The 13,356-nt window shown below is 42.1% G+C and overlaps 1 protein-coding gene across 4 annotated transcripts in view; it reads left to right on the forward strand.

The window, feature by feature from the left end:
* dgkza (diacylglycerol kinase, zeta a) overlaps window positions 1-13,356 on the forward strand; it is a 570,823-nt gene that overhangs the window by 383,210 nt on the left and 174,257 nt on the right. For all 4 annotated transcript variants that reach the window (XM_060838748.1, XM_060838746.1, XM_060838747.1 and 1 more), the window contains one exon: window positions 12,825-12,865. In XM_060838748.1, the coding sequence (XP_060694731.1) occupies window positions 12,825-12,865 (41 nt within the window). The remainder of the gene's footprint in view (window positions 1-12,824; window positions 12,866-13,356) is intronic.

A 13,356-nucleotide genomic window follows, 5' to 3' on the forward strand; every position in this document is an offset into this window, starting at 1 on the left:
TAGCTGCCTTCCTCCCCCTGCTCAGACAAGACGTGAAAGTGACTAACCTTGATACCAAGGTGACATTTTGAATAAGTGTGGCATCAAGGAGCCCTATCAAAATTGGAATCAATGTGAATGGGTCAGGTGGGTTTCTCAACTGGTTGGAGTCATGCCTGATAAAGGCCTTATGCCTGAAAGATTGACCCTCCTGCTCCTCAGACGCTGCCTGACCTGCTGTGGTTTTCCAGCGCCACGCTTTCAACTGCCACAAAGGAAGACGATTGTGCTTGTGAGAGGTCAGTCATCTGTCCTGAGGTGTCAGGGCAAAAGTTGCTCAACGTGGTATACTAGGCCCAGTTAGCTACTTCATCAATGCTCTTGCTTCTTCTTGAGGTTAAAAAGGTGGGAATGTTTGCTGATGATTGTGAAATGTTCACCATTGGCAAATCATCAACCATAAAGCAGTCCATGTCCTGTACTGCACAATATGAAAAATTACAAGTAGCATTGACACCACATGTCAATTGTGCATTCCTGGCAGGTGCAAAAATAAAATGGGGAGGGTGGCCAGACCATAACTAATAGGGAAATTAGATTATTAGATCAAAAAAAGGGGCGTGCAAATTGGCCAAAAAAGTTGCAAAGGTGAGGATTGGGAGCAGTTTAGATTTTTAGCAAAGGGATTGATTAAAAGGGGGAAAATGAAGTTTGAGAATAAGCTCCTGATGAAAATGCAGACTTATTGCAAACGCTTCTATCGATATGTTAAGACAAGTATTGATTCATCGCAGTCATAAGGGGACCTTATAATGGGGAACAAAGTGATGACAGACAATTAAATATGTGCATCCGATCTGTCTTCAAAATATAGGATGCAATTAGCATCCCAAAAAGGTTGAGGAACACAGGGTCTAGTGAGAGGGGGAAATTGAAGGAAATCAGTATTGGTGGGGAAATGGTGTTGAGGAAATTGATGGGGATTAAAGGCTAATGAATTTTCAGCGCACGATAATCTACATCCCACAGTTTTAAGGAAGTGGCCCTGGAAATAGTGGGTACATTGGTAATCTTTCAAAATTCTATAAACCGGGAACAGTTTCTATGTAACCCTACTACTTAAAAAAAAAGTGGGTAGTGAGAAAGCAGGGAGTTCTGGACCAGTTAGCCTGACATCTATAGTGGGGAAATGTGGAGTTTCATATCCCCGCTGAGATCAGTCGGCTCAACTCTGCCCTGTTTCTGATGTGTCTCACTCTCTTCTTCTTCCATTTAGTATTCCTGCCTGGTCTGGCACCTTTCTGTATCCCTGTTCCATCCTGATTTCTTTGGCATACTCTTACTGGGTGTGGGGGGGGGGGGGGGGAAGCTGCTGAAATGGGTATCCTTTCTGAGACTTCCCTGGTATCCCATTAAGTGCAGAATGAAGGTTTCTTTGAAATTGCCAAAAGTCCTGCTGACCCAACCAGGGTATGGGTTCCCTTCCTTTAGATCAGAATAAGGGAGCTTTCTCACCCTCTGTGTCAGTTTTAGATGGTTGGACCCCTTCCTCATCCAGCAGAGATATGGACTCCTTTAAATTTTGCAAGCTAGGCCTGGGAACTTTCTCTGCTATTGTTTTGTCCTATGCTAGACGAGAGCTGGCTGCATCTCCCTCAACTGCTGCTCCCATCCCAGCCTTGCTGCTTTCCTCTGCTTCATAACTGAGTGCTGCACACCAGTTTTTGGATGCCTCAGCGTTAACAGCAGCACCTTCATGGTTTTGAGGGTGGTTGCAAGTGAACAGTATTGCGGGTGTAATGAATTCCCCAATTCAGTTGCAACTGGGATGAGCTGATCCCAATTCTTCCCATTTCCTTTGTGACAGTCTGGATTAGACTGGTTAACTTCTACTGACTGGTCTGCCATGTGGCTCTTCAGCAGTAGCTACCCTGACCCTTGATTAATCCAGCAAGGAAGTTATTTCACTCTTCAGCTCACTATATTCGCCTCTTTCAAATCCACAGTTCCTTTCTTAATCTCTCTCAAATTTACGGATGTTCTCCCAGGCTTTTTAAAATTCAGGTCACTTCTCTCAGACACCTCATCTATGATGGGTTATTTCACCCACTTTAGGGCTTCTGAACCTCTATCAGACTTCCGCTACATTGCAGATCTTTGCTCAGATTATCCAGTTTGTGACTGAACCACATCTCTGGGCTGTGTCCTTGCGGTTATCCTGACTTTTTTTTTAAAAGCACTGGTGGGATTTGGATGTCATAAATTTCTGCAGTGCACCTTGTAAATAGTACACTTCTGCTACTGAGCGTAGGTGGTGGAGGGAGTGGATGCTTGTGGATGTGGTGACAATCAAGCAGCCTGCTTTGTCCTGGATGGTGTCACACTTTTTGAGTATTATTGTAGCTGTGCCTATCCACAGAAGTGGGAAGTATTCAATCAAACTCCTGACTTGTACCTTGTAGATGGTGGACCGGCTTTGGGGAGTCAGGAGGTGAGTTATTCACTGCAATATTTCTAGCCTCTGACTTAACGTTTGTAGCCATAATTATGTGGTAAGTCCAGTGAGTTTCATGGTAACCCACAGGATGTTTATAAGAGGAGAATTCAGTGATAGTAACAGCAGTGAATGTCAAGGGGTGGTGGTTAGATTGTCTCTATTGGAGATAGTCATGCCTTACATTTGTGTGGCATGAATGTTACTTGCCACTTATCAGCCTATGCATGCATATTGTCCAAGGTGGTGTTGCATTTGAACATGGACTGCTTCAGTATCCGAGGAATTGTGACTGATGCTGACCATTGTGCAATTATCAGCAAACATCTCCACTTCGGAGTTTGAGTTTGATTTTCTGTTGTCACATAGTCATAGAGATGTACAGCACGGAAACAGACCGTTCGGTCCAACTCTCCCATGCCAACCAGATATCCCATGAACCAAGATACAGTGAAAAGTGTTGTTTTGTGTGGTGTACGGGCAGATTGTACCATATAGTGTGCAACAGGATAGCAGAACAGAGTATGGAATAGTGTTACACATGCAGAGAAGGTGCAGAAAGAAAGGTCAGAACTAACATTTGAGAGGTCTGTTCAAAAGTCTGATAACAACGGGGAAGAAGCTGTTCTTGAACCTGTTTGTACTTGTATTCAAACTTTCATATCTTCTGCCCTATGGAAGAGAGTATAACTGGGGTAGAAGGGGTCTTTGATTATGTTGGCTGCCTTCCTGAGGCAGTGGGAATTGTAGATGGAAAGTTGGTTTGTGTAATAAGATCATTGATGAAGCAACGGAAGATGATTGGGCCTGAGACACTACCTTGAGGGACACCTTTAGATATGTTTTGAAAGGACAGACCTCCAACACCCACGCCATCTTCCTATGTGCCTATATGATTCCAACCAGTGAAGTGTTTGCCCGCAGTACCCATTGATTCTAGTTTTGCTAGATGCCACGTTCATTCAAATGCAGCCTTGATGTCAAGGGCTGTGACTCTCACCTCAGCTCTGGAATTCAGCTCCTTTGTCCTTGTTTGAATCAAGGCTGTAATAAGGTGCTTTATTGCATTGGATGGGTGCCAGAGAGACCAGCCCGGTGTTCTGGTACGATTAGAGTAGCTTTACCTTGCTCTACCTGGTCAGACTTTCATGCACTTTGCTCATATCTGTAACATGTCTGCAAGCATCTCATCTTGGGTGTGCGTTCCTATTTTCTGTCACAAATAAGAGACAATTTTATGGTCTTTCTGTTCTGGCCATAACATGGTTGGATCTGTTAACTTGTTTTGAATTTTTAATTTAGTTTTCTTTTCAAAACAGGCTGTGCTTTTGCAACAAATTCTCTTCAGGATTAAAACATAAAGGATGGTTTCTTCAAGCATCCAAACAAAGGGGGATAATTTTTGCAACATATACAGATAGATGAGCATATGAAGAAAAGGAAAAAATAAGGAAAAGAAATTACGATGAAGATTTTTTTTTAAAAATGGGCATTAATTCACATGAATCAGAGTTTAGTAAATCATTGTCCACTAAAGGTAATTGTCATTGATGGATCTGGCAGAATCCCATTCATGAGGCGATTGGATACGATGGGTGCAGTTGAATGCGTAGCAATATGATTCTTGTGGATTAGATTAGATTACTTAGTGTGGAAACAGGCTCTTGGGCCCAACAAGTCCACATCGACCCTCCGAAGAGCAACCCACCCAGACCCATTCCCCTAAATTTACCCCTTCACCTAACACCACGGGCAATTTAGCAGGCCAATTCATTTTTTTCAAGGAATAGATTTATTTCCAGAAGTCAGTTCTTACGAGAGGTTCAATGTGGAGATAGGGTGTAACTGGGAATACAGCTACTCGTTGTTTGTTCCAATGTCAAGAAAACAGTCTAAGAATTCAAAACTGTAGAATTAAAGCTACTCAAAAAAAAAAGAGAGGTTTCAGTCATGTGACAGGATTCACGGATGTGTCAGCTCAACCGAATGAAGTGATTTTGTTGTCTCTGGTCAAAGGCAATTGTGCGTTATGTGAGATAACTGTGGAGCCAGTAGCACCATTTCAGCCATAATAAGTTTTGATGTTTCCTTTGTTCAGAACTTGCTGGGGTAGATGCTCTACTGTAATGTTCACACACAATGGAGGTGTGAATTCCCAGCGAGATGAAAATTTATACCCTAATATTTGTTGAAAATTTCTAGAAGCAGGCAACTTGCTCATCTAGCAGTCATTTAAAATCCAATAAGAGTCCACTATAAAGTTTGTTAGGGGAATATAATTCCTTTAAAGATATTGTTTAATGCCTTGTGGCATGGCATGTAAGTTTATTTACAGAGCTGAAAATTAGAATCTTACACCTTGATATATAAGTATATCATAGTTTCACCATGTGTCTCTGTGTGTGCAACATACAATCAAGTAAAATTAATACTTAATTAACACCGACCACAACCTTTTTCTACCTAACCATCAACTCCATTCTCTCCCTGGCTTCTATCTGAGGCTGAGTCAGACTCTGCACAACTTCAGTGTTATATTTCAGTGCAAGTCCAGAATAAGTTTCTGACCACATAACCATTCCATCACTAAGTCCCAATCAGCCCTTTCCTTAACTTTATCTACAGCTGAAATCTCACTCGTGCCTTTATTACCTCTAAATGTTCTTATTATTCAAATGCACTCCAGACCTGTCTTCCACCGCTCATAAACTTCAGCTCATCCAAAATCCGCTGCCTCTATTCCCACCTCCCACTGAGTTCTAATCACTCTATCAGCCCTGTCTTTCATTATCTATGTAGACTTTTATTCTGGCCAAGTTTCAGTTTGCAAGTTTTGCACTCTTGTTTTCTTTCTGGTCTCATCCCTTCCCATCTTTGTAATCTTCTCCAGATAGAGCCATACAGAATGGAAACAGACCCTCAATCTAACCAATCCATGCCGAACGTAAACTAGTCCCACCTGCCTGCTCCTGGCCCATATCTGGCAATAGTTGAAGAATGTGGTGCTGGAAAAGCACAGCTGGTTAGACAGCATCCGAGGAGCAGGAGAATCGACGTTTCGGGCATATGCCCTTCATCAGGAATGCCTGATTCTGATGAAGGGCTTATGCCCGAAACATTGATTCTCCTGCTTCATGGATACTGCCTGACTGGCTGTGCTTTTCCAGCACCACACTCTTCGACTCTGATCTCCAGCATCTACAGTCCTCACTTTCTCCATATCTGACAATACTGGATTTAGTACTGTGCAGTGATGCAGACTTGATGGGGGAGCTTAAAGTGAAGGAACCCTTAGGAGGCAGTGATCATAAAATGATTGAATTTACTCTGCTGTTTGAAAGGGACCGAATAGAATCAGAGGTAACAGTACTGCAGCTGAATAAAGGCAATCATAGAGACATGAGGGAGGAGCTGGGTTGAACTGACTGCAAGAGGAGCCTACCGGGAAAGACAGTGGAGCAGCAATGGCAGGAGTTTCTGATAGTAATTCAGGAGACACAGCAGAGATTCATCCCAAGGGGAAAAAACGTATGATACAGGGACGATGAGGCAACCATGGCTGACTAGCGAAGTCAGGGATAGCATAAAAGCAAAAGAGGAAACATATAATGTGGCGAAGGACATTGGGAAACCAGAGGATTGGGAAGCTTACAAAGACCAATAGAGGGCAACAACAAAAGAAATGAGGGAGATTAAACATGAGGGTAAGCTAATCAGTAATATAAAGGAAGGATGTAAGTGTTTCTTTAGATATATAAAGAGCAAAAGTAGACGTTGGGCCACTGGAAAGTGAAGCTGGAGAGATAATAGGGAGCAAGGAAATGGCTGAGGAACTGAATAATTACTTCGCGTTAGTCTTCGTGGTGGAAGACACATGTAATATCCCAATAATTGAAGAGAGTGAGGGGGCAAAGCAGATTATGGTGGCCGAGAAGGTGCTGGAAAAACTGACTGGCTTGATGTTAGATAAATAACCTGGACCAGATGGACTACACCCCAGATCTCTAAAGGAGATAGCTGAAAAGAGTGTGAAGACGTTAGTGGTGATCTTTCAGGAATCACTCGAGTTGGGGGAAGGCGGGGGGGGGCGGTCCCAGAAGACTGGAAAATTGCTAACGTGTATTAAAAGGGAGTAAGGCAAAAGACCGTAAATTACAGACCGATTACCCTAAACTCAATCCTGGAATCCATTCTGAAGGATGAGATTTCTGAATACTTGAAAGTATATAGTAAAGATTAGATTACTTACAGTGTGGAAACAGGCCCTTCGGCCCAACAAGTACACACCGAAGCGCAACCCACCCATACCCCTACATTTACCCCTTACCTAACACTTCGGGCAATTTAGCATGGCCAATTCACCTGAATTGCACATCTTTGGACTGTGGGAGGAAACCGGAGCACCCGGAGGAAACCCACGCAGACATGGGGAGAACGTGCAAACTCCACACAGTCAGTCGCCTGAGTCGGGAACTGAACCCGGGTCTCAGGCGTTGTGAGGCAGCAGTGCTAACCACTGTGCCACCATGCCACCCACTAAAATAGGGCAAAGTCAGCATGGTTTTATCAAGGGGAGGTCATGCCTGGAAAATCTGCTAGAATTCTTTGGATTAGACCATGGAGAGCCAATGGATGTTATCTATCCAGACTTGAAGAAGGCTTTTGACAAGATGCTGCACAGGAGGATACTGAGTCAGATAATGGCCCATGATGTTTGAGGCAAGGTGCTATCATGGACAGAAGCTTGGCTGTCTGGCTGAAAGCAGAGAGTGGGGATGGAAGGGTCCTTCTCAGGAGAGCAGCCAATGACAAATGGTGTTCTACAAGACTCGGTGGTGGGACCACAACTTTTCGCTTTATACATTAGTGATCTAGGTGAAGGAACTGAGGGCATTCTGGCTAGGTTTGCAGATGATACGAAGATAGGTAGAGGGACAGGTAGCATTGAGGAGATGGGGAGGCTGCAGAAATATGTACAAAGCTTAGAAGAGTGGGCAAAGAAGTGACAGGTGAAGTACAACATGGGAAAGTGTGAAGTCAGACACATTGGTAGGGAGAATAGAGGCATGGACTATTTTCTAAATGGGGAGAAAATTCAGAAGTCTGAAGTGTAAAAGAGACTTGGGAGTTCTAGTCCAGGATTCTCTCAAGGTAAACTGAGTCAGTAGTTAGGAAGGCAAATGCAATGATGCCATTTACTTTGACAGGACTTGAATATAAAAACAGGGATGTACTTCTGAGGCTCTATAAGACTCTGGTCAGACCACATTTGGAGTACTGTGTGCAGTTTTAGGCCCCATATCTTAAGAAGGATGTACTGGCTCTGGAGCGTGTTCAGAGGAGGTTCACAAGAATGATCCCAGGACTGAAAAGCTTAACATATGAGAAGCATTTGAAGAGTCTGGGTAGATATTCGATGGAGTTTAGAAGGATGACGGGGGATCAAATTGAAATTTACAGAATACTGAATGGCCAGGACAGCATAGATGTTGGGAAGATATTTCCATTGGTTGGTGAGATTAGGATCCAAGCGCACAACCTTAGCATAAGGGGAAGACCTTTTAGAATGGAAATAAAGAGAAACTTCTTCAGCCAGAGAGTGGGGAATCTATGGAATTCATTGCCACAGAAGGCTTTGGATGGCCAGGTCATTGATTATATTTAAGACTGAGATAGATAGGTTCTTGATTGTCAAGGGGATCAAGGGTTATGGAGAAAAAGTGAGAGAATGGGGTTGAGAAACTTATCAACCACGATTGAATGGTGGGGCAAACACAATGAGCTAAGTGGCCTAACTTCTGCTCCTTTTGTCTTGTGGTCTTACATCCCTCCAAACCTTTCCTATCCATATACGTATCCAAATGTCTTTTAAATGTTGTCATTATACCCACATGCACCACTTCCTCAGGAAATTCACTCGACTCGCGAACCACCCTCTATGTAAAGAATATGTCCCTCATGTCTTTTTTAAATCTCTCTCTCTCTCACCTTAAAAATGTGCTCCCTTATCTTGAAATCCCCAATCCTAGGGAAAAGAGAGCAACCATTAACTATGTCCCTATCTCTCAGTATTTTATAAACTTCCGTCAAGTCGCCTCTCAACCTCATACGCTCCAGTGAAAAAATCCCAGCCTATCCAGCCCTTCTTTATAACTCAAACCTTTCATACCTGGCAACTTTCTGGTAAATTTCTTCTGAAAACTCTCCAGCTTAATAATATTCTTCCTAAAACTGTGGGACCAGATCTGGACACAGTATTCCATAAAAGGCCTCAGCAAAGTCCTGTGTAACCTCAACATGATTTCCCAACTCCTATACTCAAAGAACTGAGCAATGAAGGCTAGCACAAGGGGGCATAGCTTCAAATTGAGGCATGATAGATATAGGACAGATGTCAGAGGTAGTTTCTTCACTCAGTAGTAGGGGCATGGAATACACTGCCTGCAATGTTGTAGACTAGCCAACTTTACAGGCATTTAAATGGTCATTGGATAGGCATATGGATGGGAATTGAATAGTGTAGGTTAGATGGGCTTCAGATTGATTTGACAGGGCGGCGAAACATCAAGGGCCAAAGGGCCTGTAGTGCACTATAATGTTCTATGTTCTAATGAAGGCAAGCAAACCAAATGCCTTTTTAACCACCTTTTTTATGGATGTGATGATTCTCAGTCTTAAATTGGTGCCCCTTTATTCTGACACTATATCCTGTGGTCCAAGACAGTCTCAGGGGGGAAACATCCTCTCAACATTTACCTGGTCATGCCCTTTAAGAATCCTGTATGTTTTAATAAGATCACCTCTCATTCTTCTAAACTCCAGTGAGTAGCATTCCAACCTGCTTATCCTTTGCTCATAAGACAGGATCACCCTAGTGAGCCTTCTCTGAATTGCCTCCAATGAAGTTATATCGTATATTAAATAAGAGCAACAACAGTGCTCACACTATTCCAGATGTGGTCTTACTAGTAGTTTGTAGAGTCACAGTAAGTCTTGCTGCTTCTCATCCCCCAGAATATAAAATAGCTGGATGCCCCCTAACAAACGGTTTTCTGCGCAGACCTGCCTGAACAGTTGCGACGCCTCATCCTCCTTATAGGTAACAGCCTGGAGTTGCCTCCTCCACTGCAGCTGAAGAAAATAGCCTTGATTTCCCTTTTCCCACTAACTAAACGATCCAGATGCCATCCACATAATCCTATGTAAAACTGCCTGGACTCTGTCCGTCAGGGAAAATGCCCCTAATTTCCACCACACTCCAAAATATAGCATCTCCTGCACCCCAAATTGTAATTGTCTCATAACTGATAACTCTGCTTGCTCTGAAATTTCCTCTCTCCACCTCATGCCTCTCTGTCTCCTAAGATGCTCCTTTAAACCAGCCTCCTTGATCAAGCTTTCAGTCAGTTGTCCTAATTTGTCTTTGTTAATCAGCGTCCAGATTTATTTGGTTGACACTCATGTGAAGTGCCTTAGAACATTTTACTACATTAAAGATCCTGTGTCAATATAAACTGATGTAGTCATGGAGATTAATCCCTTGCTCCGAGATACTCCTGGATAGTCCTGGAGGGTTGGCAATCCTAGTCTTCACTCATGGAGAAAATGACTGAAGTCTTAATAGCCTACTGTCTACAGAGAAAGGCAGCATTAAGTATGTTATATGCAGTGCCTTTGGTCTAGAGTGCGCATTTATTGCCCAGTATCTGAGTAAATTGTGGTCTTAATGAGAAGCAGCATGACTTAGTGCTACTGTACAAACTGCTGGGAGACCACATCTGGAATAGTGTGAGCAGTGTTGTGGAAATCACAATGTTATTTAAACTATTCCTTGGATGTATTGGTCAATTTAATCCTGCGCATACCATTTAATGTTTTTCTCTGTCTTTGGAAGGTAGACTATAAAACATCTTAAGTATTTAATTTGTACATCAGACTGTGTATCTCCTGTGAGTTAACTATCTGTATTTAACTTTGTAACAATGTCCTATTGTGTATTAATATAAGTACCCCTTCCAGAATCTTAAAGGCAAGTATCCTAAAGGATTGCAGTACTGAAGGATTCTGCAGGATGAAATAGATTAGTTACAGACTAGCTTGTGATACACAGAGTAGTGTACAGATTAGACTGCACTAATGTAGTGTAGCACACAGATGGGAGTCTGTCATAGTATGCCCAGGTTGGAGTTTTCAACAGAGGACTTGAACAATAATAGACAAAAAGGCAATTGTGATTCAGTTAGATGACTGGAACTATAGTGTTATTGTTCTATGTGATTTTAGCTGCTCTGATACAAGGTTTTGCTTCACATTTTTGTTTTCAGAGGCACAGAGTACTCTGTATATGTTATAAATATATTTATACCTTATATTACAACGAAAACCCACATTGAGATAGCGCCTTTCACATAGCTTCACTGAAGTGTGATCAAATAAAGGAGGAGACATTGGAAGTTGGAAATGGTAGTTCAGTCAACACTGAAGTTAAATTCACCAGACCTACATTCCCAGAGATTAGCTAAAATCAAAGGAAGCAGGGACAGGCAAAATGAAAACAACACTTAGAATCACATGCCTAAATGCACTCTGTCCACATGTAGCGGCCTGCTGAAAGTGCCGGATGACTTAAGTTCATTTTCAACGAACAGTTGCACAAATTGTATATGCATTGTAGATACCAGCTTATTTTGAACACTGCATGTACAAACACATTTTCTTACACTATAGATAGAAGCATATATTATGCTCATTGTGTCGAACTACACATTTGTACTTTCCTGTAATTTTACTGAATGAGTATGAATGTTATTAAGAATCTATAATGGTGGCTGATTGGCAGGATCAGGTTCAATGTCTGGGATAGTGAGGTGGAAACCGACTACAGTACAAAGGTGTCTTGAAGTCCTTGCAAACATTCACTCTCCTTGTACTCAATGTGCTGTGAGAACCAAACAGAATCCCAGTGATGTGAAAGAAGTTAGGCGAGAAAATCCTTCTAACTAGGATTGAAACATGTCAACTATGGGAAAATAACATCACATTCCCACGTGCAGAGAGAAAGTTTCATGGGAATGATTAGATACCATTGTAAATTCCCTGCATACTGAAACCAGTCATGCTCACAAAGAGTACAGACAAAGCTATGTCACTCTGTCCTTAGTTATCATCGAGTGTTTGTTGTATATTCTCTCAATCCTTAGTGGTGTTCCTGTGACCACTGAAAGTGAATCTCATGTTATAGAGCACTGAAGGAGGCCAATCAATCCATTGTGCCCATGCCAGCCTTTTCAAAGATTACCCCATTAGTCCTGGGCTCAGAATAGAATCATTGAATTGTTATGGCACAGAAGTAAGCTTTCCTCGTAGCCCAATAAACATTTCCTTTACAAGTATTTATCCAATTCATTTTTGAAATTTATTGCTAAATCTTCTTCCAGCAATCTTTCAAGTATTGCATTCGAGGTCATAAGAACTCACTGTGGAAAGGCTAAGACCCAAGGGCACAGCCTCAGAGTGAAGACGTCATCCTTCAGAACTGAGCTGAAGACGAATTTATTTAACCAGAGGATGATGAATGTGTGAAGCCCATTGCCACAGAAGGCTGTGGAGGCCAAGTCACTGAGTGCATTTAAGACAGAGACATACAGGTTTTTGATGAGTAAGGAGTTTAAGTGTTATAGGGAGGAGGCAGGAGAGTGGGGGTGAGAAACATACCAACTATAATTGAATGGCAAAGCAGATTAAATGGGCTAAATGGCAAAATTCTGTTCCTATATCTTATAGTATTGAGTCCAAAATAAAGTCTCCTAATCTCACCTGGTTCTTTTACCCATCATTTTAAGATTTGTGTACTCTCTCGATTAACACTGGATAGTGGGAGCAATTTCTTCCTAACAACTCGTTATCAGAACCCTTCATAATTTTGAATGCCTCTGTTCAGTCTCACAAACTTCTCTGTTCTAAGAAAAACAATTCCCGGGAAATGATCTCATAAATTATGCTAAATTGAAATAAGACAATTGGGTCTGTAGTTTCCATATGTCCTCATCACCTTTTTTGAATAGAAACACCACATTAATATGCACTATCTCCCAAGGTCCAGTGAATCTGTCACAATGATTGATACAGAGCAGGTGAAATATGCCAGAAATTTGGAAGCAACATCTTCTGATTTCCTGACAGGTTCAGGCCAATGGTGTTGTGCATCAATTTTATTTTGTTTCGGATAAAGGCATTCTGTACAAAAACAGTGCAATTTCTCTTTTGCAGCACAGGTTCGACATACCAGTGTGGCAAGCAGTCAGATTGGAGCCTAATCCTTCATTTTAATTTCTCTTTGTTTTCCTTTCAGCCACCACTGCTGACCGATTTTACAGAATAGATCGAGCACAGGTAAGAATGGACTCCCAAGTGATGAATAACATGCTAGCTTTTGTTGATTAATGGCTTCACTGATAGCGGCTACCAAGTAGTCTTCTGAATTGCAACCTGCTGAACTAAGCACAGGCCAAGTTTTATGGGATGCCACTAACTGTGTAGCTACTTGTTCCCGGCAAATTTCTAGATTCAGCAACTTTTGTGAAACAGAATTAGTCTTGCTGCAGGGGTATACAAGATGGTTAACTCAGCACTAGTTTTGCAGCATGTCTTTTCATCATTCCGCTCCTGGGGTTTGCATTGAAGTCTGAAGGTGTCTAAATGAAATGGGACCATGGCAGTCTCACTCCAGATGCAATTAAAAGAATGTCACAATGATCCACATTACTTCCTAGCCAATTAAGATTTGAAGTGTCATCGATGGTTATTAACGTATAACAGTCAGCCGCCAATTTTCACACCGTAATCTCCCAGAAACAACAGCATAATAGGTGATCATCTATTTT

The sequence above is a fragment of the Hemiscyllium ocellatum genome, chromosome 18 (genome assembly GCF_020745735.1).
Source record: "Hemiscyllium ocellatum isolate sHemOce1 chromosome 18, sHemOce1.pat.X.cur, whole genome shotgun sequence".
Classification (NCBI taxonomy): Eukaryota; Metazoa; Chordata; class Chondrichthyes; order Orectolobiformes; family Hemiscylliidae; genus Hemiscyllium; species Hemiscyllium ocellatum.